Here is a 21673-nt window from a genome sequence, read left to right as displayed (position 1 = left end):
TTAAATATTTATTGAATATTCACAAGCTATTTTAATATTCTGTTTGATAGGCTGGGACTTGAAATATGACATTTCTGCTTTATTCTGAAGTATGATAGTCTTCTTGAAGAATAGAATTTGTGCTATTCAATTTGAGAGCTGAAATAACCCTATTTTTCATGGAACACATTTTTACTTGAAGGTACAATGAGAGATAGACTAAGACTAAGGCATTTGACAAATATTTTCTTGAAAATGAACAAAATATGTCACTTAAAAATTGACAATAATATTTATAAAATTGTGATTTGAGTGAAAGTTTACAAAGCAAATTGGTTTTTCATTCAGTAATCCATACACATTTTGTTTTGTGACATTCATCATAATCTCCGCAATGTAATAAGACTCTACCCACTTCTTCTTCCCTGTGTTTACCATTTCCCTTCATCTTTCTTTCCTATCCTTTCTTTCCTTCTTAGCTTTATTCCTGGGCAGATGCTGTCCTTTTAATATCCTCTGGTTGATTGATCTAATGAGTGTGTACCTTCTTGTTCACCTAGTAGGCCTATCCATCATTTGGATGAAAGTTGAGCCATGGGTAAGATTTCAGTTCCTGGCTTGAAGGATGTCCAAGGACCACAGTCTCAGGTTGACAATCATTTATGCTACTAATAAAATTTGAGATTCCAAGTAAAATTTAGGAATTTTGAAAACTTGATTCCATCACTCACTGGAGGCTTGACAAATTCTCAATACTTAAGGAGTTTTCTGGTATTAACAAATGCGATTTTCTGATATTGTATAATAAAATGTTTCAATGTTTGGAAAATCTGTGTAACTCATTGAACCAATATATTGCAAATGATCCATGCATGATATTAGAAAAACATTGCTAAAGACAAATTCCATTCATAATGAAAGAAAAAAAAAAACAAACCACTGCCATCAAGACGTTTCTGACTCATTACGAACTCCATACCCACGGTCATGGAGTCAGATCTGACTCATAGCGACCCCTCCTTGGGTTTCTGAGGCAGTATCATGATAGAAGTAGATTGCCCAACCTTTCTTCCGAGGAGTGGCTGGTGGGTTTGAACCGCCAACCTTCTAGTTAGCAGTCAAATGCCTTAGGCACTACACCATCAGAGCTCCCATAGGTTTTCCAAAGCTGTAAATCTTTATGGAAGCAGACTGCTTCATCTTTCTCCTGCCAAATGGCTACTGGGTTTGAACTGCCAACCTTTTAATTAGTGGCCCAGTGCCTTAACCATAGCACCACTATAGCTCCTTATAATGGAAAATAGACTAATGGATTTTTGTATAAGATCAGTGTATACTAATAAAATAACTGTTGTTCAAAAACATACAAAAATCATTATATACATCTAGATTTTATAGTGCAACTAGTTTTTAAGAAATAACCATTTGTTGAATTTTGGTATGGAAACAAAGAAGACTCATAGTTACCTGAAAATATTTTTTAAAACATACTTCCTTCTTCTCCAGTTAAATATTTGTGAGAGGCTGGGTTTTCTTCAAGTGCTTCAGCTAAACAACATATCTTAACAGATTGGAGTCAAAAGCAGACATAAGAATCCAGTTCTATTAAGCCAAATATCAAAGAGATTTGTAAAAATATAAAGCATGACAGTTCTCACTATTTTTGAAAACATGATTTTTATCATAAGTTATTTTTGTTATCATGTAAAAACTGTATCACTGTTATTTTTTAAGAATTAATAACTTCTTACTTTTGCTTCTAAAACTACTCAGTAGTCATTAATATAACTGGCATAAACAAAAGGTAATTGAGAACCTCAATAATTTATGAGTAAACTGTTCATAGGGGACATAATTCATTTTTCTTTTGTACCATGAAGTTTACATTTCTATCCTGCACAATGGAAGCACTCAATTCAATTTGTTAAATGAATAAATGCATAAAAATTAATAGTTCTATTCCTTCTTTGCAGTATTAATTACTAATGAGTGGGTACTATCCCATGCTCTATCCCTAAGAAATGAACTTTAATTCTTTGCCTAGTTCCCGACTCTGTGCTTAGAAGAGGTGACTGACTGTTTGCTTCATAAAAACCTTCTAGGTCCCTAAGATGAATCATTGAAAAATGAGTTATCCCATAACAGATATCTTCCACAAAAGAGAATTTAAATGATGAAAAAATTAAATGAAAATTTTCTATCATGAATGACTACTTATTATGAAAGCATATCAGCATTAATAGCCTATGATAAATTATACACTATTAATAACTCTGCTAGAAAGACTATTGAACATTGCAGAGAAGAGAGGAGGGAAAACAGGGAAATTATTTCTTGAGTAGGTAGTAACAGCTAGGTACCTGTGCATTCTCACAATAGCCCTAATATATAATTATTAAATGGAGCTCTGATGGTATAGTGCCTAAGGCATTTGACTGATAACCAGAAGGCTGGTGGTTTAAACCCACCAGCCAGTCCTCAGAAGGAAGATTGAGCAATGTACTCCTGTAGACATACCGCCTCGGAAACCCAAGAAGGGGTTGCTATGAGTTAAATTGACTTGACGGCAGTCAGTTTGAACATTTTTTTTTAATAATTATTAAACAAATTTTATAAATGAGGAAGAAAATGCACAGAATGATACTCAAATCCAGTCTTATCTGCCTTCAAAGTCAGTATTCCAATTCTCTCTAAACAGCTTTGAACCCATGACTACGAAGTATTTTGAATTGCCAATTGAGGAAGCTCTTTTTAGTTCACTCTCTCCAATGGAGCTTCCTACAGTAGAGTTTACTAGCACATGGAACCAACAGCTTTTAATCCAAAACAAAGATGACACGTGGCTACTTACATAAATTTACTTTACTTCTTCAATGTAGTAGATTATATTAAAACCAAAAAACCAAACCCACTGCCATAAGTCAGATCCGACTCACAGCAACCCCTCCTTGGGTTTCCTAGGTGGTGTCACTGCAGAAGCAGATTGCCCAATCCTCCTCCTGAGGAGTGGCTGGTGGGTTTGAACCACCAGCCTTCTGGTTAACAGTCAAATCCCTTAGGCACTATGCTACCAAAGCTCCTATAGATTATGCTATGTTCCCTAAAAAGATATGCTGAAGTCTTAACCTTTGTACTTGTGAATGTGAGCCTTTTTGAAAATAGTTTTTCTTTCTTATGGGTCCTAAACATGGGTCCTAAACCTATTCCTTTTTGAGTTGTGTCTTACAAAAAGGGAAAAGAGACAGGGAATGATAGACACACAAGGTGAAGACAGCCTGTGAGGATCCATCCACAAATCAAGGAACACCAGGAAATACATGGGGCTGTCAGAAGTTGAAAAAGAAAAGCAATCATCTCCTAGATTGGAAGACAGAACATATTACTGGTAATGTACTGGATTTGGGCTTTTAACTTTTAAAACTGTGAGACAATAAATTCCTATTCCTTAATGTCACCCACTTAGAATTTTGTGATGGAAACAATAGGTAACTAAGATACTCAAAATTTATAACAATTTTTATACCAATGCAACTCGAGAAGAGGAGTATATGAGGGAAGACAGAGATGGATGAGTTATTTAAAAATGTATAAATATACAAATATATTTATAAAAATGTATAAATAAATACATTTTTTTACAGAGAAAGCCCAGACTATATCATTATTGTGCATGTTACTAAAAGTTTACTGTGTATCAGGAAGTAATATCCCTAACTATTAAACTAATCTGTTTTTCAGTTATTTCTGAAAGAAATATGAAACTGAGTTGTTACTCCTCATATCTCAGCAGTGTTACTAGGTCTAAAGAAATGTATCTTTCTTAAAATTAAAATGACTCTATGTTCAACCAATCATCATTTCTAGCACGTTATTACCACAATCTAATTAGTGTTTAGTGGCCACCTAAGGTGAATATATTCTGATCCTGCAACCCTTCCGCTGTTGGAGACAAAGCACTGATTATGGATTTGGCATGTTTTGTGGTCGTAGGAATTACACTTGACTTGTTTTTTCAAAGCCATTACATAATATTAACAATTCTCTGAGAGAAGCTTCGGTCATAACAGTCTTTAAACATAATACATAATTACCTACAAAGACTTATTAACAATGCAGAAGTTTAAACTGCTTTTTAAAAGGCAACACCCTCTCCTGATGAAAGAGGAATATTCAAAACAAATCCCACTTGGCTCTGGAAATGTTTTCCTGCTATGGAGAACTGTCTCTCAAGACCTGCTACCTCTGTTCTGAGTCAGCACATACCAATAACTCAGCTTTTTGGCTTCCTGAGGAGTCATAAAGAAGGTGTGTAGGAGAGGATTTCTACTTTCCAATCCAAGAAACATATCTCATTTAAACAAACTCCTTGACATTGCTATTTATGTATCAGTCTCAGCAGAATTTAGATTTTGAGCATGTAACAGTTGAGTCTGACCATTTCTCAGTGTCTAGAAGGTTATACTTTTCTCAGGCTGGATGATGAGAAATCAGACCCTCCTTTGACACCTTTTTGTGGCCAGCCAGCTGGCCTTTTCTCGGTAAATATATACACTGTTCATCTAAAAAATCCATTAAAAAATTAAAAAATTCCATTATCTTTCATCAAAGCCCTTCAAATAGCTCATTTAACACTCTTTGGATTGTTCCTTGTCAAATCCCAGCAAATGAAGTGGTAAAATTCCTCCCAGTGAAGTGTTTACAGTTAGTCATAGGAACTGTATGTATCAAAGAAAGGATGGGGGTCAATTAACAGGAGTGTACTCTAGACCAAGGATAGATTCAGCTGAGGCTAATCTTACATAGACACTAGTGATACAAAATACCTGCAATCCTTACAGAAACAATAGAAGACAGACACAGAGTAATTCCTCACAAACAACCAGACACTATGGGAGAGAGATCCAATAGATCTACCATCTCAGGACCATAGTACTGGGGGACACCAGACTCAATTGACACAACAAAATACATAAAAGCCTTGCTGCACATCCTACATTGGTGAGTAATTTTAAGACTGGGGTCTTAAAAGCTTTCAAGGTGCCATCTAAGATGCAGCTAACGGTCTCCTAGCATTGGAAGCAAAGAAGAATGCAAAAAAAAAAAAAAAAGCATTTGGAAGCAATCAGCCATAAGACACGATGGCCCTCAAGACCAGAAGAACTAGATGGTGCCTGGCTACCAATGCCAACCACTCAGTAAAGGATCAAATTTGGAGATCCTGGATAGAGTGGGAAGGAAAACGTGGAACAAAATCCAAAAACTCAATAACGACCAGAATTACTGGTCAGATGAAATCTGGTGAGACCCCCAATACTATGGCCCTGGAATACATTCTGTGCCTGGAATAAAACGCACCCCCAGGGGCTGGCTTTCAGCCCAATAGTTAACTAGATGTACATGCAGACCACTCAACCCAAGATGAGGCACTCACATACTCTATGGTGATACATCCCTTAGAGCAATAGACCACGGGACACCAGATGTTGTTGGTCCCAACATTCAAATTGAGGAAATGCAGGACAAACAGGAGTGCATAAATATGAGGGGCTCAGGGGGAGGGTTACAGAGTAGGGAGGGGAGGAGACTGGGTTAGGGTTTGGACATGGCAAATGGAGAGTGAAATTAAATGTACATGTAATGTTGAATGCAAAACAAGCTCTTAAAATAGAAAGAAAGGATTAAATATAAAGTTAAATCAGACTTTCTTATGAAGGCAACAATAATTACTAAAAGTCAATTGGAGAAATTTCAGAATCATTATCAAGTTGCTCTCACCTTTCTGCCTCATTCAGTCAATGATGAAGAACTCTTATGCTCTAAGAAAATAATCTTCAACCTCATTGTTACTACTTTAAATCAAGCCCTCATCCTCTGCCAACTGTTCAGTGATTATTCCTTCTGTATTCTACAGCTACTAGCATTAAATCTTCCTGAAGTATAGATAGGATCATGTTAGTTATCTGCTTAAAAACTTCTTATGGTTCCCATTGTCTTTAGAAGTGTTCTGCTGAGTGAGGTTTTTAGACAAATCCTTGATGATAAGTTATATAGGGATTTTTAGATCCTGGATTTTCATCATCAGGATAACTAAGCTTTAGTGTAACACTAAGGACTATTTGTTTTACAGTGTAAATTTGGAAAACATCTACATAAGAAAAAATTTAGGTTTCCTGTTCCTTGGGTTCTGTGACCATATTGTTGTTGTTACGTGCCATTGAGTCAGACCTGACTCACAGCGACCCCTCCCTGGGTTTCCGAGGCAGTATCACTATGGAAGTAGATTGCCTCATCTTCCTTCTGAGGAGTGGCTGGTGGGTTTGAACTGCCAGCCTTCTGGTTAGCAGTCAAGTGCTTTAGGCACTTAGAAGTCTATAATTATTTTTCTCTCCAGGAAAGAGTGAGAAATATTGGTACAGATGGTATATTTTAAACTTCTCACTCCTCTTGCTATTCCCTTTTGTTGTTAGGTGACATTGAGTCACCTCCCACTCATAGTGATCCTATGTATAGCAAAACGAAATACTACCCAGTTGTATACCACCTTCATAATCCTTGTTATACTTGAGCCCATTGTTGGAGCTATAGTGTCAGTCCATCCAGTTGAGGGTCTTCCCCTTTCTCACTGACCCTCCACTTTACTAAGCATGATATCCTTCTTCAGGGAATGGTCCCTTCTAAAAATATGACCAAAGTAGGTGAGATGAATTCTACTCATTCTTGCTTCCAAGGAGCATTCCAGCTGCACTTCTTCAAGAATAGATTTATACATTCTTCTGGCAGTCCATGGAATTTTCAGTATTCTTCTTCTCCAATACCACAGTTCAAAGACAGCAACTCATTCGGGTTTCCTAATTAATTGTCCAGCTTTCACATGCATATGAGGTGATAGAAAATACTTTGACTTGGGTTAGGCACGTCTTAGTCTTCAAAGTGACATCTTTGCTCTTCAACACTTTAAAGAGGTCTTTTGCAGCAGATTTGTCCAGTACACTACAACATCTGATTTCTACACTGCTGCTTCCTTTGTTGTTGATTGTGGATCCAAGTAAAATGAAATATCTCCTCCATTTATCATAATGTTGCTTATTGGTCCAGTTGTAAAGTTTTTCATTTCTTTATGTTGAAATGTAATCCATACTGAAGGCTGTAGTCTTTGATCTTCTTTAGTAAGTGCTTTAAATCTTCTTCAGTCACCAAGTTTGTGTTTTGTCTGCATATATCAAGTTGTCAATAAGGCTTCCTCCAATCCTGATGCCACATTCTTCTTCATATAGTCCAGCTTCTTGGATTATTGCCCAGAATACATAGTGAATATATATGGTGAATGGATACAACCCTGATGTACACTTTTCCTGATTTTAAACCATACACTATCAACAGACTGACAAGCGAGTGTTGGTTCTCTTCTACAAATGCTAAATTCTAGTGTCATTCAACTTCTCAGTCTTTTTTTTTTTGTTGTTGTTGTTCCCCTCTCCTCCTTGTGACTACCCCCTCCCTGTGCCCCTCTTAACTATGCATTCCTGCCTGTCCAGCTTTCCCTCTATGTGAATGCTGCCCCTCTGATGTCTCATGGCTGATTGATCTAAGGGGTGCATTTCCCTAGAGTCAGTGGGTACATTACGCTGGGGTAAGTGTTGTGCATGTAGGTGTTTCTACTGTTGGGCTGAGAGCCAATCTGTGGAAGTGAGTCCATTTCTAGGCCCAAAGTGCAGCCCAGGGCCATAGTCTTGGGGGTACCTCCAGTCTCTATATGGCCAGTAATTCTGGTCATTTTTGTGTTTTTTAATTTTCTTCCTCATTTTTCCTCCACCACTATCCAGGATCTCCAGTTTAGATCACTTTCCAAGTGGTTGGCATGGTAGCCAGGGTCCATCTAGTTCTTCTGGTCTCAGGGTTCTGAAGACTGAGGTCCTTGTGGTCTATCTTACCCTTGTTCCCAGATGCCTTTGATTTTCTTCATACTTTTATAACTAATCTCACATTTTCATACCTCTATCACACTGTGTTTATATATATACCAAACCAAAAAACCAAACTCACTGCTGTTGAGTTGGATCTGACTCATAGCAACCCCTCCTTGGGTTTCCAAGGCAGTATCACTATGGAAGTAGATTGCCCAACCTTCCTTCCGAGGAGTGGCTGGTGGGTGTCCAAGGCTATAAATCTTTCTGGAACAGACTGTCACCGTCTTTCTCTGGCAGAGCAGCTGGTGGGTGCAAACAGGTGAACTTTCATTAGCAACCAAGCCCTTAACCACTACATCACCAGGACTCCTTTCTTATAATAATAAAACAAAAGCCAAACTCACTGCAATCAAGTCGATTCTGAGTCATGCTGACCCCTGTTGGGTTTCCAAGGCTGTAAATCTTTATGGAAGCAGACTGTCTCATATTTCTTCCATGGAGCAGCTGGTGGGTTTAAACCACTGACCTTTTGCATAGCAGCCAAAAACCGCTACACCAACAAAGCTCCTTCACATAATAATAGTTACCATTTACTGAAGAAATATTCTAAGTGCTTTTCATATAATCCTTATACTAACCCTATAGTTCCTATATTTATCTCCATATCATTTTATAGATGACAAAACTAAGCCCCAGAGCCATACCTGTTCTTGGTAATGCATCTAAGGAGCTCTGATGATGTAGTGGTGAAGGCATTTGGCTGCTAACCAAAAGGTCAGTGGTTTGAACCCACCAAATGCTCTGCAGAAAAAAGATAAGGCAATCCACTTCCATAAAGATTTACAGCCTTGGAAACCCAGTGGGGGTCACTATGAGTGGCACTGAGTTTGGTTTTTCTTGTTTTGTAACTCATCTAGGAAATGTTGGAGCTGGAATCTAACTCAAGCAGTTTGGTTCAGGGAGCACTGTCTTTAGCCACCTTACTGAAAACTGCTAGCACTCTCAGGAATAATTGCCTTATGCATTATCACCCTTGTAAATATCCCTGCTGTGAAATAAAGGATATCCTGGGTATCCAAAGGTTTGAAAAGGGGAAGATTCTTCTTTGAACCTAACTACATAGGAACCACCTATTCAGCCTAATTAGAAGACTGTCTTTTATAACAGTTTTATTTTTCTTTGCTCTATTTGGGAACATGAAGTCTCTTTATACAACTCACACAATACACATTTTCACTCTTTATTTCAGCACTGGAATCTGAGAGCTGAGTTTACATAAATGACTTAACTAGACAAAAGCCCCAAAGTTCCTCCATCCCAGTACTGACTGTGAGAATTTGTTCCATGAGAAGTACATTACACACCTCTCATAAGGCCCAAAAGGTAAAAAGCAGCAATAACTGCAAGGTTTATTCAAAAGCAAGAATTCAGTTCCACATGCATTTATTGAGATAGCAGAGTCTAATGGTTGTCGTTGTTCCTGCTTCTCTAATCTTGTTCTCCTCACAGCTATAATCATTTGAGTAATACCCACAGGCCAAGAAAACTCGTATCCCCACCCTATCCAGGCTATGAGATAAAAATATGCCTTTACAGTTAGCAAAATGTGTGTCCAGATATTTGTCTTCAGTATCACTTACAACTGAAAGGAACCACGTTCTTTAAACATACGGCCTGGGAAAATGTAGGTCTAGAATGAGTTATGCCAAAGAAAAGGAAAGTACTAATAAAAATGATGAGAGATGAAACAGAGATACCAAGCCCATACAATTTGCTGAAACATTATTAATATGTTGAATTATGGTGTACTGCCCAGACTCTGCTAGGGCTAGTGACTATTTGTCCATCCATCTATCCATCCATCCATTCATCTATCCATACCTCATATATCCTTATTCAAATCAGAAAATTCTGAATTATCAAACACCACTGGGCATGGGATTTTATATAAGAAATTTTAACATGAATTCAGAAAATTAAAAAAAAAATGATTGAAAGAAAGGAAAGCATTACCTTCCAGTGTATTTCTAAAGCTGAAATTGGCAGCTTTATCCATGGAGTCAGATTCATAGTGGGTCAAGCTCAGGCAAAATTCCACATCAGCTGATGAGGGGAGTCGCGGGGTCCTGGTTTTGTCATGGTTGCCAGGATTTCGCAGTAAGGGTCCCTCGGGGGTTCCATTGCATAAAGCCTGATGGCTGTTGTACTCCTCCATTCTGCTGCAGATGATCTGCACAGAACACCTTTATGTTAGAGCAATTGTCACCGCCTCTGACTCAAAGGGCAAGGTGGGGAGGCAGGAATTCATGATTACTATCTTTAATTCCTCATCACCATAATTAATCAGCAAGAGATTAATATTTTAAAGTAAATTATTGAATGAAGCAACTTTCTGAGAGTTGCTGAATAAACTATGTAAATTAAGACTTTAATTTTTGTGTTCACAAACCAAACCTAAACTTACTGCCATCAAGTCGGTTCCAATTCATAGTGACCCTTCTTTGGGTTTCTGAGGTGTTATCTCTACAGAAGTGGATTGTCCAATCTTTATTCCTTGGAGTGGCTGGTGGATTTGAACCTCCAGTCTTCTGGTTAGTAGTCAAATGCCTTAGGCATTAAGCCACAGAGCTCCTCCCATTCACTGCATGAGAAAATGCCTTAAGTTCCCTAGGCCTTTAGAATCAAATTGTGATAATAGATACTTCCGTAAATGTTGCAAAAACTTAAAGAGAAAGTTAATGCAATATTTGTTGAACATTTACTATATTTTAAGCACTATGCTGGGTACTGTGTCTTAGGAAGAAAACAACAATAGAGACAATTATTTCTTTGTATATTTAAAGCCCATAGCACATTGCATGACCGATAATAAACTCTCAATGTGCAGTAGTTTTATTATCATTAATCCATGTGATGCTAAGGAGAATGAGACGTGAATAATTTTACTTTGAGCTTTCATTGTCATAAAATATTCCATTAATGATGCCTACCTTTTTTAAGTTATATTAGTTGATAATGTTTTCAAACATAACAATTGAGGTAGGACTAATGTGAATCTTTGCACAGTCATCATCGTGAAATGACAAGTCCTCTTGTTTATAATAAAAAGTTTTATTTAAGTATTTTATTTAAATTATACAGCATTGCTTTCTATATTTAAAAATCAGAGAACTGAGGCTCAGCGCTTTTTCCAGGTTACAAGTAAATAGCAAAGTTGAGACTCCAGCCAAGTCTTCCGATTCTATTTTTTGTGCACTTTGTACATTCATATAGACAAGCAGGACTAAACATTCAATGTTGTTTAAGCATTTTCTAGGTTAAAATCTGGAAGAGTGTTCTAGTCCTATAACTAGTCTATAGTTGACTCTAGATATGAGATGCATTTAACATAAAAATATGGTTATTGCCTGGTTAAACATCAAGAATATGGTGAAAAGACTTTAACCATTGCTCCTTTAAGTGTAAGCTAGACTCCTCAGGTAGAAAAAGCTCTATGGGGGAAAATTTTAAAACAAGTATTAGCAACTGGTATTAAGGAAACACATTAAATGGCAAACAAAGACATAAGTGATTTCATTATATGTTTGAGTAAGGATCCTCTGCTTTTTCTTTTATTGCCATTCTTATTCTGCCCTGGTGTGGGTGGGATTTCTATCCTGATGAGTTAGCAATGCAAGGCTGTAAGAAGTAAGCCATGTGTCTATGATAAAATTCTATTTGTCTTTTAGGTACAAACGGGGCCCTGACAACTTAAATGTGCATTTTGTAGTCAGTATGCATTAGTGTCCACTTCTATAAAGATTAGAACCAAGAAAACCTTGTGTGGCAGTTCTACTCTGTCACATTGGGTCACTATGAATCAAAATTGACTTTACCACATCTAACAACCACCACAACAGTGCAATATGATAGTATAAAAGAAAACTTGAACACAGGGAGCATTGTCAATATGAATATGGAAATTACGTGAGGAGAAAGGAAGGAAAAGAGGAGAAAATGAAATACTGGTTCAGTCATCATCAGTTGCAATTGTGACCAGCTGGAAGTAAAAGCAATTATTTTCTAGTAATTAAGTTAGCAAATTCCAACCAGAGTAAATAACAAAGCCCTTTAGATAGCCTCCAAATTATGCCTGATATAACACCCTCTAACCTCTCTGAGGGAGCTCTGATAGCATAGTGCCTAAGGCACTTGACTGCCAGTCAGAAGGCTGGTGGTTCAAACCCACCAGTCACTTCTCAGAAGGAAGATGGGGCAATCTACTTCATAGTGATACTGCCTCAGAAACCCAAGGAGGGGTCACTATGAATCAGGTCCGACTCGATGGCACATAACAATAACAACAACAAACTCTCTGAAAGGAGCTCTGGTAGTATTGTGGTTAAAGGATTCGGCTGCTAACCAAGAGGTCAGTGGTTTATAACCCATCAGTTGCTCCATGGGAGAAAGATGAGGAAGTCTACTTCTAAAACTTAGAGCCTTGGAAACCCTATGGGACAGTTCTACTCTGTCTTAAGGGTCACTGAGTTGGAATCAACTTGAAAGCAATAGCTTTGGATCTCTCTGGATTATGCCAAATGTTCAGTTTGTTCCATTATTAATGTTTTACCTCTCTTCACCAAGATATGTACTCTAGGAAACTGACTTTTAGAGACTGAAACAATTGACTGCTTTGCTCTTTCATTACCATTGGATTTCCTTAATGGAAGCACTGTAGAATTTCAGAGAACAGAAGGGATGTGACAATTATTTGTCTATTTGCCTTATGTACTTAGTCAACTTGAGTTGGCTATGTCCCTCTACTAAAGTCACTCCACTCAGCTTCCTTTTCCAAAATCCAGGAAACTCTCCCTCTCCCAGACACATCAGGCCTAGAGTTAGCATTAACTTTTGCCACCTTTAAGATGTTGCACTAGCTTTTATTGATTTCTCTAAATTCTATTCATATCTTTGTTAATAACTCTCTTAAAGTAATCTACTGCCACTCATTTCTCAGTTTGTCCCACTGTTGTGGCTTACGTATTGCTGTGATGTTGAAAGCTATGCCACTGGTATTTCAAATACCAGCAGGGTCAGCCATGGTGGACAGATTTCAGAAGAACTTCTAAACTGAGACAGATGAGAAGGAGGACTTGATTATCTACTTGTGAAAAAACTGGCCAGCAAATAGCATCAGAACAGTGTCTGATAGAGTGCCAGTAGATGAGCCCCTCAGGTTGGAAGACACTCAAAATACAGCTGGGGAAGGGTTGCCGCCTTGCAGGAGAGTTGATCTTAATGCTGGGGATGGAGTAAAACTTTTGGAATATTAATTTTGGTTAATGTGGCACTACTTAAAATTACAAGAGAAAGCTGCAAACATCCTTTAATTGGAATGCAGAATGTACAAAGTATTAATCTAGGAAAACTGGAAGTTGTTAAAAGATGAAATGGAATGCATAAAGATCAGTATCCTAGGCATTAGTGAGCTCAAATGGACTGATATTGGCCATTTTGAATAGAAAAATTATATGGTCTACTGTTCTGGGAATGACGAATTGACGAGAAATGACATCACATTTATAGTCAAAAAGAACATTTCAAGATCTATCCTGAAGTACAGCACAGTCAGTGATAAGATAATATCCATACGCCTATAAGGAAGACCAGTTAATACAACTATTACTCAAATTTACACACAACAGGCAAAACAGGTGGAATAGTATTTTAAAAGTAAAAAGTTTTTCTGGTCAACTTGTTCTCATCACAGTTGAACATACTCAAGGGGATCTTATCTAGGTTCTATCACAATGAGTTTGTAATCTACAGCATGTTAAAGTAAATTAAATCATCATCAAATAGAAATGAGGCATGCGGTCTAAGAATGACTATTACTGTGTTGTACAAGACACATTAAGAAAAGCTACTTTCACTTTTTTCTCACAAAGGCATCATTTATGTACAGGGACATTATGGGTGGCAAAGCACTGGGCTCCAGATTCAAGTAGACCTGGGCTTTAATTTTGGCTTATGTACTTTCTAGCAACGTGACAATGAGCAAGACTGGTTAAGTTTCAATGACTCATCTATAATACGAAATTATATATCTTGATATGTATTGTAAAATATTTACCAAAGTGCATGGCTTAACAAACATCAGTTTCTAGTTTTCCTTGTATTTCATGCCATTTCTCTTTCTTTTATTTATGAGATAATTGAGAACTAAAAATGTTGGGTGACTTATACAAGGCTGTATAATGTTTAAAGCTAGAGTCAGGACATTAAAATATCAACTTCTGTTTCCATACTTTTATCAACTACATTTATTATGGGGCAATCTACTTCCACAGTGGTACCACCTCGAAAACCCAAGGAGGGGCCACTTTGAGTCAGATCCCACTCGAGGCAGTGAATAAATCGCTAGGGAGTGGTCCAATGAATTTAACCTAATTTTGCATTAAATGCAGCATATTGTATTCCTTTCAAACTCAATTAACTAGACACCAAAGCAGATACACAGACAGAATTATTTTCATTCCTGTTTGAATAATAAACCATCTCAGAATATTTTCAAAGGATCCTGCTGCCTAAAAAACTCCTACAGCTGCCTGGGTTACATTAGAAAGGTTTGAATGGAATTATTTTTGCTGAAATGCCAACTGCCAAGTGACTAATCGTTCAGATGACTGAAGGTATGAGTTACAAGAAGGAAATATACCCTGGTTCCAGAAATAATTTGAAAACTGAATCTCAAGTCATTGTCTTTCTACTTCATAAATTCAAACCAAACCAAAGTCACTGCTGTGGAGTCCATTGGACTCATAGCGACCCCTCCTTGGGTTTCTGAAGCAGTATCTCTATGGAAGTAGATTGCCCAATCTTCTTTCTGAGGAGTGGCTGGTGGGTTTGAACCACCAAACTTCTGGTTAGCAGTCAAATGCCTTAGGCACTACACGACTACAGAAAAATCAGCAAGGCTTTTGTGATCATGGAAATTTCAGTTAGAGAATCAGGAGTTCCAGTATTGGCTCTTTATTAGCTACGAGACCTTGGATAAGTTACTTAAACTCTTTGAGCAACAAAGTTTTACATCTGTAATTGAGAATTAGAGCAACTTTTTTTTCAAAGATTAAATGATCTAACATATGAAAAGTATATCGTATATAGTGTCAAATATAAAGTGTTTAATAATGACAGTTAATATCAATATTAACATCTTTAGGTAGCATAGGAGCTCTGGTGGCATAGTGCCTAAGGCATTTGACTGATAACCAGAAGGATGGAGGTTCAAACCCACCAGAAACTCCTCGGAAGGAAGGTTGGGCAATCTACTTCCATAGTGATACTGCCTCTGAAACCCAAGGAGGGGTCGCTATGAGTCGGATCAGACTCAAGAGCAGTGAGTTTGGTTTTGGTTTAGGTAGCATAGGTAGCACAGACCACATTTGCTAACCTAAAAGTTAATGGTTTGTACTTACTCAAAGTCACCACAGAAGATAGATCTGAAAATATGCTTCTATTAACATTACAGCCAAGAAGACTATGCAGTAGTTCTACTCTGTAACACATGGGGTCACTATGAGTCAGAATCGACTTGATGGCAACAGGTTTGTGGTTTTCTGTTTGTTTTTCTTTTGATATATCATTGTAGTTTTGATTTACCTCTTCCTAATGCTCTATATTTGCTTCCTAATGTCCTTATTTGCTGAAAGTGAAGAAGACTTGAAGCATTTACTGATGAAGATCAAAGACTACAGCTTTCACTATGGATTATAAATCCACATAAAGAAAACAAAAATCCTCACAACTGGACCAATTAGCAATGTCACAATAAATGGATAAAAGATTAAAGTTGTCAGGGATTTCATTTTACTTGGAGAGGAGAACTGCTCCATAAGGTTTTCTTAGCTGTAATTTTTATGGAAGTAGATCATCAGGCATTTCTTCCATGGTGCCACTGAGTGGGTTCAAATTGCCAACCTTTAGGTTATAGTAGATAAGCACAAACGATTTGCCTATGGAAGCAGCAGTCAAAAAATCAGATGACATACTGCACTGGGCAAATCTGCTGCAAAAGACTTCTTTAAAGTGCTAAAGAGCAAAGATGTCACTTGGAAGACTAAGTTGCACTTGACCCAAGCCCTGGTATTTTCATTAGCCTCATATGCATATGAAAGGTGGACAATGAGTAAGAAGACCATAGAAGAATCCATGCATTTGAATTATGGTGTTGGCTAAGAATTCTGAAAATGCTACAGACCGCCAGAAGAATGAACACATCTGTCTTAGAAGAAGTGTAGCTGGAATGCTCCTTGGAAGCAAGAATGGCCAAACTTCATCTTACCTAATTCGGTCATGTTATCAGACCAGTCCCTGGGGAAGGGTATCATGCTTAGTAAAGTGGAGGGTCAGTGCAAAAGGGAGGAGCTTCAGTGAGATGGTCTGACACAGTGGCTGCATCTGTGGGCTCAAGCACAGCAAAGATTGTGAGGATGGCATAGGACTGGACAGTATTTAATTCTATCATACATGGGGTTGTTATGAGTCAAAGCTGGCTTGAAGACACCTGACAACAATAATAACAACAACAACTGTGCCCTGAGACAGCTCTACTCTGTCTTAAACCATTGCTATGAGTCAGAAGTGACTTGATGGCAGTGGGTTTGAGCATCTTTCATATGTTTGTTGGCCATTTGAACATCCTCTTTGATGAAATGTCTGTTCAGGTCTTCTGCCAATCTTTTGATTTGGTTGCTTGGCTTTTGTTGTTAAGTTGCCCAGAGTCTTGTAGCAAGTAAATTACTCAAAATATTATGTTATTTGTTTTTCATTCCACTTAGTTCTTCCATCAACATGGGAAACAAGCATATAAGATGACTGAATCCCATTTTTTTTTTTCCTGGTAAGAAAACCAAAGGTCAGAGATTCTAAATAACTAGTCTAATATCACTTGAAAATTGGCAGAGAGAGAATTTGAGTGCAGGTCTTCTGCCCATGACTCTTCTTTTTCTATTTCACCAAGGTGATTAATAACATATGGTGGGAAAATATGTCAAATGAAAGAAGAAAGATGGAAAAAAACAGATGCAGTAACAAAGAAGGTGACCCTAGATTGCGTCCTCTTAAATTTAATGAAATAGTAACAAACTACAAGTTATTAAAAACCTGTAGCAAAGATTTTAGTATGGCATTAGAGATTTATTTGAAGAAAAAAAAAATATAAACCATATGATATTCCACAGAATCTTTTTTCATAAAGGAAAACTGTTATTTCACTGAGCTGTTACTATGGTTACCCAAAACCCATGATCTCTGCTGAAATGTGACATTTTTACTTCCCACTGTTTGCTTCCATGTGATGTGCTTTTCACCTGATGAGTGAATTTCCTGGCCACATTTCTCTCATGTCTATCATCTAGAAAATGTCTCCCCCCTTTTATTTTGATCCATCCTTACAGCTACCCCTGATAAGGCTTTTCTTTTAATGGCTAGTTTATGGGCTTATTACATAACATTAGGTCTAATTGTGTTGAGCATAGGTATTTGTACTTAAATTTTATTAACCAATCCACCACCTCTAAAAAATTGGACTATTTTATTTGATTACAAACATTGTTCTACTTCAAAAGCTTCTGAAGTGAAACACATAATCAGATAGACATACAAAAACAGATGCAAGTTTGGAATATAAAATTAAAAAAAAAAAAAAAAAGAACTAATGTTTAGTACTTCTTATATATTATTTAATAGAAAACCCTACCAGTTGCATGACATTTAATAATGATAGCTGTTATAAATATTAAAGTTCCTGGTGGCAGAGAAGGTTTGTGCTCAGCTGCTGTACTAGTTCAGTTTGTATGTCAACTTGGCTGGGCCTGGTTGAGTGGCTGGGCAGCTGTTGGTAGTTATTCCCCATGATAAGACTGGCAATTAACTCCATGGTGGGATCTACCACAAGCAGCTGAGTAGCTGCCTTTGGGATGTGGTCTGCTTCCTGTATATAAGGAGAAACCTTGGGGATAGTCTCTAGCTTATGGCACCTTGAACCCTGCATGTAGCCATGTTGTTCAGCAGCCTGCCATGCTCTGTCGACCTTGGGACTTTCAATGGACTTGAATTAATGGCCTGCTGTGTGATTTGGTAATATCAGGACTGTGCCTTTTTACTTGTCAGCCTTGGGCTTGTTAGCCTCAATAGCCAGCAGCTGTCTGAGTGAAGAAAAGCCTCTAGAGTCAGTGGACTGGGAGCCGGAGGCTGAGCTGAAGCCCAAGGCTGAGGGGCTTTCACCCAGAACCTAGAGCTTGGCACTTTGAACTTGGACTTAAAGCCTCCAAACTGTAAGAGAATAAACTCCTGTTTGTCAAGGCCATCCCATTTGTGGTATATTCTTATCAGAGTGGCACTAGGTAACCAGAACAGCTGCTAGACCTAAAGATTGGAAGCTGGAACACACCACTCAAATAATGTCACTTAAGTAATGAAAAAAAAAAACCTCTCAGATGCAGTAATTGCTCAGTCTTTTGTATTGTGTGATTTTTTTTTCTCTTTGTATGCACATGCACACACATACATACATGTACCTACAAACACAGAAAGAATGATAAAAAATCTTTTACCCTGAATTTTAAGCAAGAAATTACTTATACATATTATTGTCTCTTGATATTGGGGATCCAATGCCACAAAGAAATTTCATTTAAAATCTCAGAGATTCAGCCATGTAGGTTTTTATTTTTTATCTTTATTGGCACTGGAGTTGGCATTTCTCTGATTTTCAGATTTATTTTTCAATCCAGCATACACTTGTCAAGCCCATTCCATTTATATATCATGGCCGTAGGCTCTGTGAATACAAAAATAAATGAGAAATGGCTTTCCCATTGGAGCAGCTGATGTGTAGTAGACAGAGATAGGCTTGAAAGCCCTTAAGAATACTGAAGGGGTATAGATGCTATAAATCTTCACAAAGTGTAATGAAGGCACAAAGAGAAGAGTGTTAATAATACCTAAGTAAGGTAATATAGAGAGCTCTGGTGGTGCAGTGGCGAAGGCATTTGGCTGCTAATGGAAAAGTTGGCCATTCAAACCTGTCACCTGCTCCACGGGAAAAAGTTAAAAGTTTACTGCCTTGGAAACCTGATGGGCAGGCCCATTCATAGGGTCACTGTGAGTTGGAATCTACTCGATGGCAGCAGGTTTGGGTTTGGTTTCACAAAATATAAGTTTAATATATTTTCATCATAACATGAATAAACAGGATTACAATACTATATCTGCCCATATTTCTGAAGCATTTGAATTTTAAAGGAGTCAAAGTGTCTACTTGTCAATTTTCATGTTAGAAATACGGTTTATTCGATCCATTCTAAGCCTTTGGTTTCTTACAAATAGAAAGCAACATGATTGACTATAGCATTGGGGTCAGAGCTACTGGGTTTTAAACCTCAGTTATGCTATGAATTAGCTGTGTAACCTTGGACAAATTATCTTACATCTTTGGGCCTCTCTTTTTTTTCATATAACATGAGAGCATTACACTAGATATTGTTGAAAGTATCTCAGCTCAGAGTTAATAAATGGCATCAATGTATAAAGATTCCGTTTTTGTGTCACATAAAACAAAAAAAAAAAGGTTTGTATCAAAGGATCTGTGGTATAGTTAATTTGGAAAGTATGGAAGTATTAATGGACTGACACTAAGTAGTCTAGCTCTTGAATTGAATGTTCAATTCAGGTTACTGTTCAATTCAAATTACTGGTGTGTCTATATAGAATCTGTGTTTGTAAAGTGAAAGTAAAGAGATACAAAAATAAATTTCATATTAATTAAATCAGGGATTCCCAGATTCCCAGTGTTGACTGCAAATTAAAATCGCAATAGGTGATTTAAAAAATTCGGTATCTGAACTTCACAGCAATCCTCCGGAATCTAAATTTCTGGTAGAAGTTAAACAAGTGCAGAAAGCCCAGCTTGTTTGTTCTTTTACTCTTTTTTCAATGCTCCCTGGGCGACTGTAACATTGAGAACCTCTGAACTAAATCAATGTACACACCAATCTTAATTGTTGAAGAACTTTGCAACCAGAGAGGTTTTGTGAAGAAATGGAAAGAGCTAACCCTTGTTGGGTTTGGCTGCCACTTTTGATATCCATCATCCTGTGACACCACAAATTAGACAACAAATGTTCAGTCATTTCTCTTTCTTTATTTAAACTGGTGTTTGTTTGTTTTTCATCACTGATCTTCCTCTACTCTGTATGCTAATTTCATTTTTAAAACCAGTTACTGTGCAGGCGTTTATCAGAGACCCAGGTTGAAATTAATGTTTTAATAATTTTCAGCCCAGTGTTTACCCACTAGACACAAAATGTTTACTTTAAAAAGTAATAAAATTGGCCACGTTAAAAAAAAAAAGAGAAAACTTCTTCATTCAGTAAATGAGTAGAAAACAATTATAAATATAAATTTGGGTATCACTATGTAGCATATACTACATGTAATTAAAAACTAATTAGTATTTATCTTTTAAACTTCAGTGTGGATTTTCTAACTATTTTGGTAATTTAGGTAATCCTCCTTTCTGGGTCATGTGAAGCTGTATAGGTAAGGAAAGTATTTTAAGCGCCTGAAAAATCCCACATCAAAGCTTGGCAGCATTCTAAGCAGTAAGAGAGTATGTAGGAGATAGGTGAGAGTTTTGTACTTCATAGATTAAGGTAGGAGATCTGAGGCTTCATAGAGTAAGATTTTTTTCCAGTACATTTTTAAATTCTTTCTAGCACAAATGCACTCATCTGGCTTATTAATAGCTGACATTAGTGATACCAGAAATTAGAAAGTGACCACTTTTTAATAGGCTCTATTTGAATTGTATGTGAACTTGGATGGGGTAAGTGTATGGGATGGGTAGGGGGTGGAGAGGTCCACATTTCAAGATGGCAGTGTGAGTAGTGATGGTAGTACGAGATTCTCCTTATCCCATTCAAATATTGGGCTTGGTTCCATAAATCACTGCTAGTCAAACGGTTCATTAGAAATGTTTCAAAAGACAGGAGGGAAAATATTCCTTCCATCTATGTAGTTTTAAAATTATAAATAAGAGTATATTTGTTTGGTTACTTTTTGCCCCTAATTCAGAGTAATAGATTCAGAAAAGGAGAACTAGGAATTATGTTTCAATATAACAGTGCCTTATCCTGGACCTGTAAAGTTTGTAAGTATTTAGTATCAAGGCTAATTTCTTCTACAGTTGAATTGAAGAAGATGGAGAGGACTAAGTCCTTTGACTAAACATGTCATAGCAATCATATCCTTGGAAAAAGGCAAGAGTGATTATGCAGACTGTCTATCTCTTCTACATACTAGGTGTATGATCTTTTACACGTTACTAATCCCTTTATACTTCAGTTTTCTAATCTTAAAAATGGAGAAAAGTAAGAGCATTGAATTAGTTAATGTAGGTATAAAAGTACCTGCAACAGCAATTCACACATACTAAATACTCCATAAGGACCCCTGGTAGCACAGTGGTTAAGCATTGAGTTGCTAACCAAAGATCAGCAATTCAAACCCACCAGCCACTGCATGGGAGAAAGCAGTCTGCTTCTGTAAAGAGTATAGTCTTAGAAACCTTATGTTGTTGTATTTGCCATCAAGTTGGATCCGACTCATAGCCTTATGTCGTTGTTGTTATGTGCCGTAGAGTCAGACCCTACTCATAGTGACCCCTCCTTGGATTGCCAAGGCGGTATCACTATGGAAGTAGATTGCCCCATCTTCCTTCCAAGGAGTGGCTGGTGGGTTTGAAC

The 21673-nt window shown here is 37.3% G+C and overlaps 1 protein-coding gene across 1 annotated transcript in view; it reads right to left on the bottom strand.

Annotated features, from left to right (window-relative positions):
- The window catches only part of TYR (tyrosinase), a 108645-nt gene that overhangs the window by 85237 nt on the left and 1735 nt on the right, over positions 1–21673 (bottom strand). Inside the window, exon 2 of the mRNA XM_007938049.2 lies at positions 9900–10116. Within this exon, the coding sequence (XP_007936240.1) occupies positions 9900–10116 (217 nt within the window). The remainder of the gene's footprint in view (positions 1–9899; positions 10117–21673) is intronic.

Source organism: Orycteropus afer, unplaced genomic scaffold, assembly GCF_000298275.1.
Source record: "Orycteropus afer afer isolate SDZICR_OR568_19922 unplaced genomic scaffold, OryAfe1.0 scaffold00047, whole genome shotgun sequence".
NCBI classification, from domain to species: domain Eukaryota; kingdom Metazoa; phylum Chordata; class Mammalia; order Tubulidentata; family Orycteropodidae; genus Orycteropus; species Orycteropus afer.
This window is presented reverse-complemented; position numbering and strand designations above follow the sequence as displayed.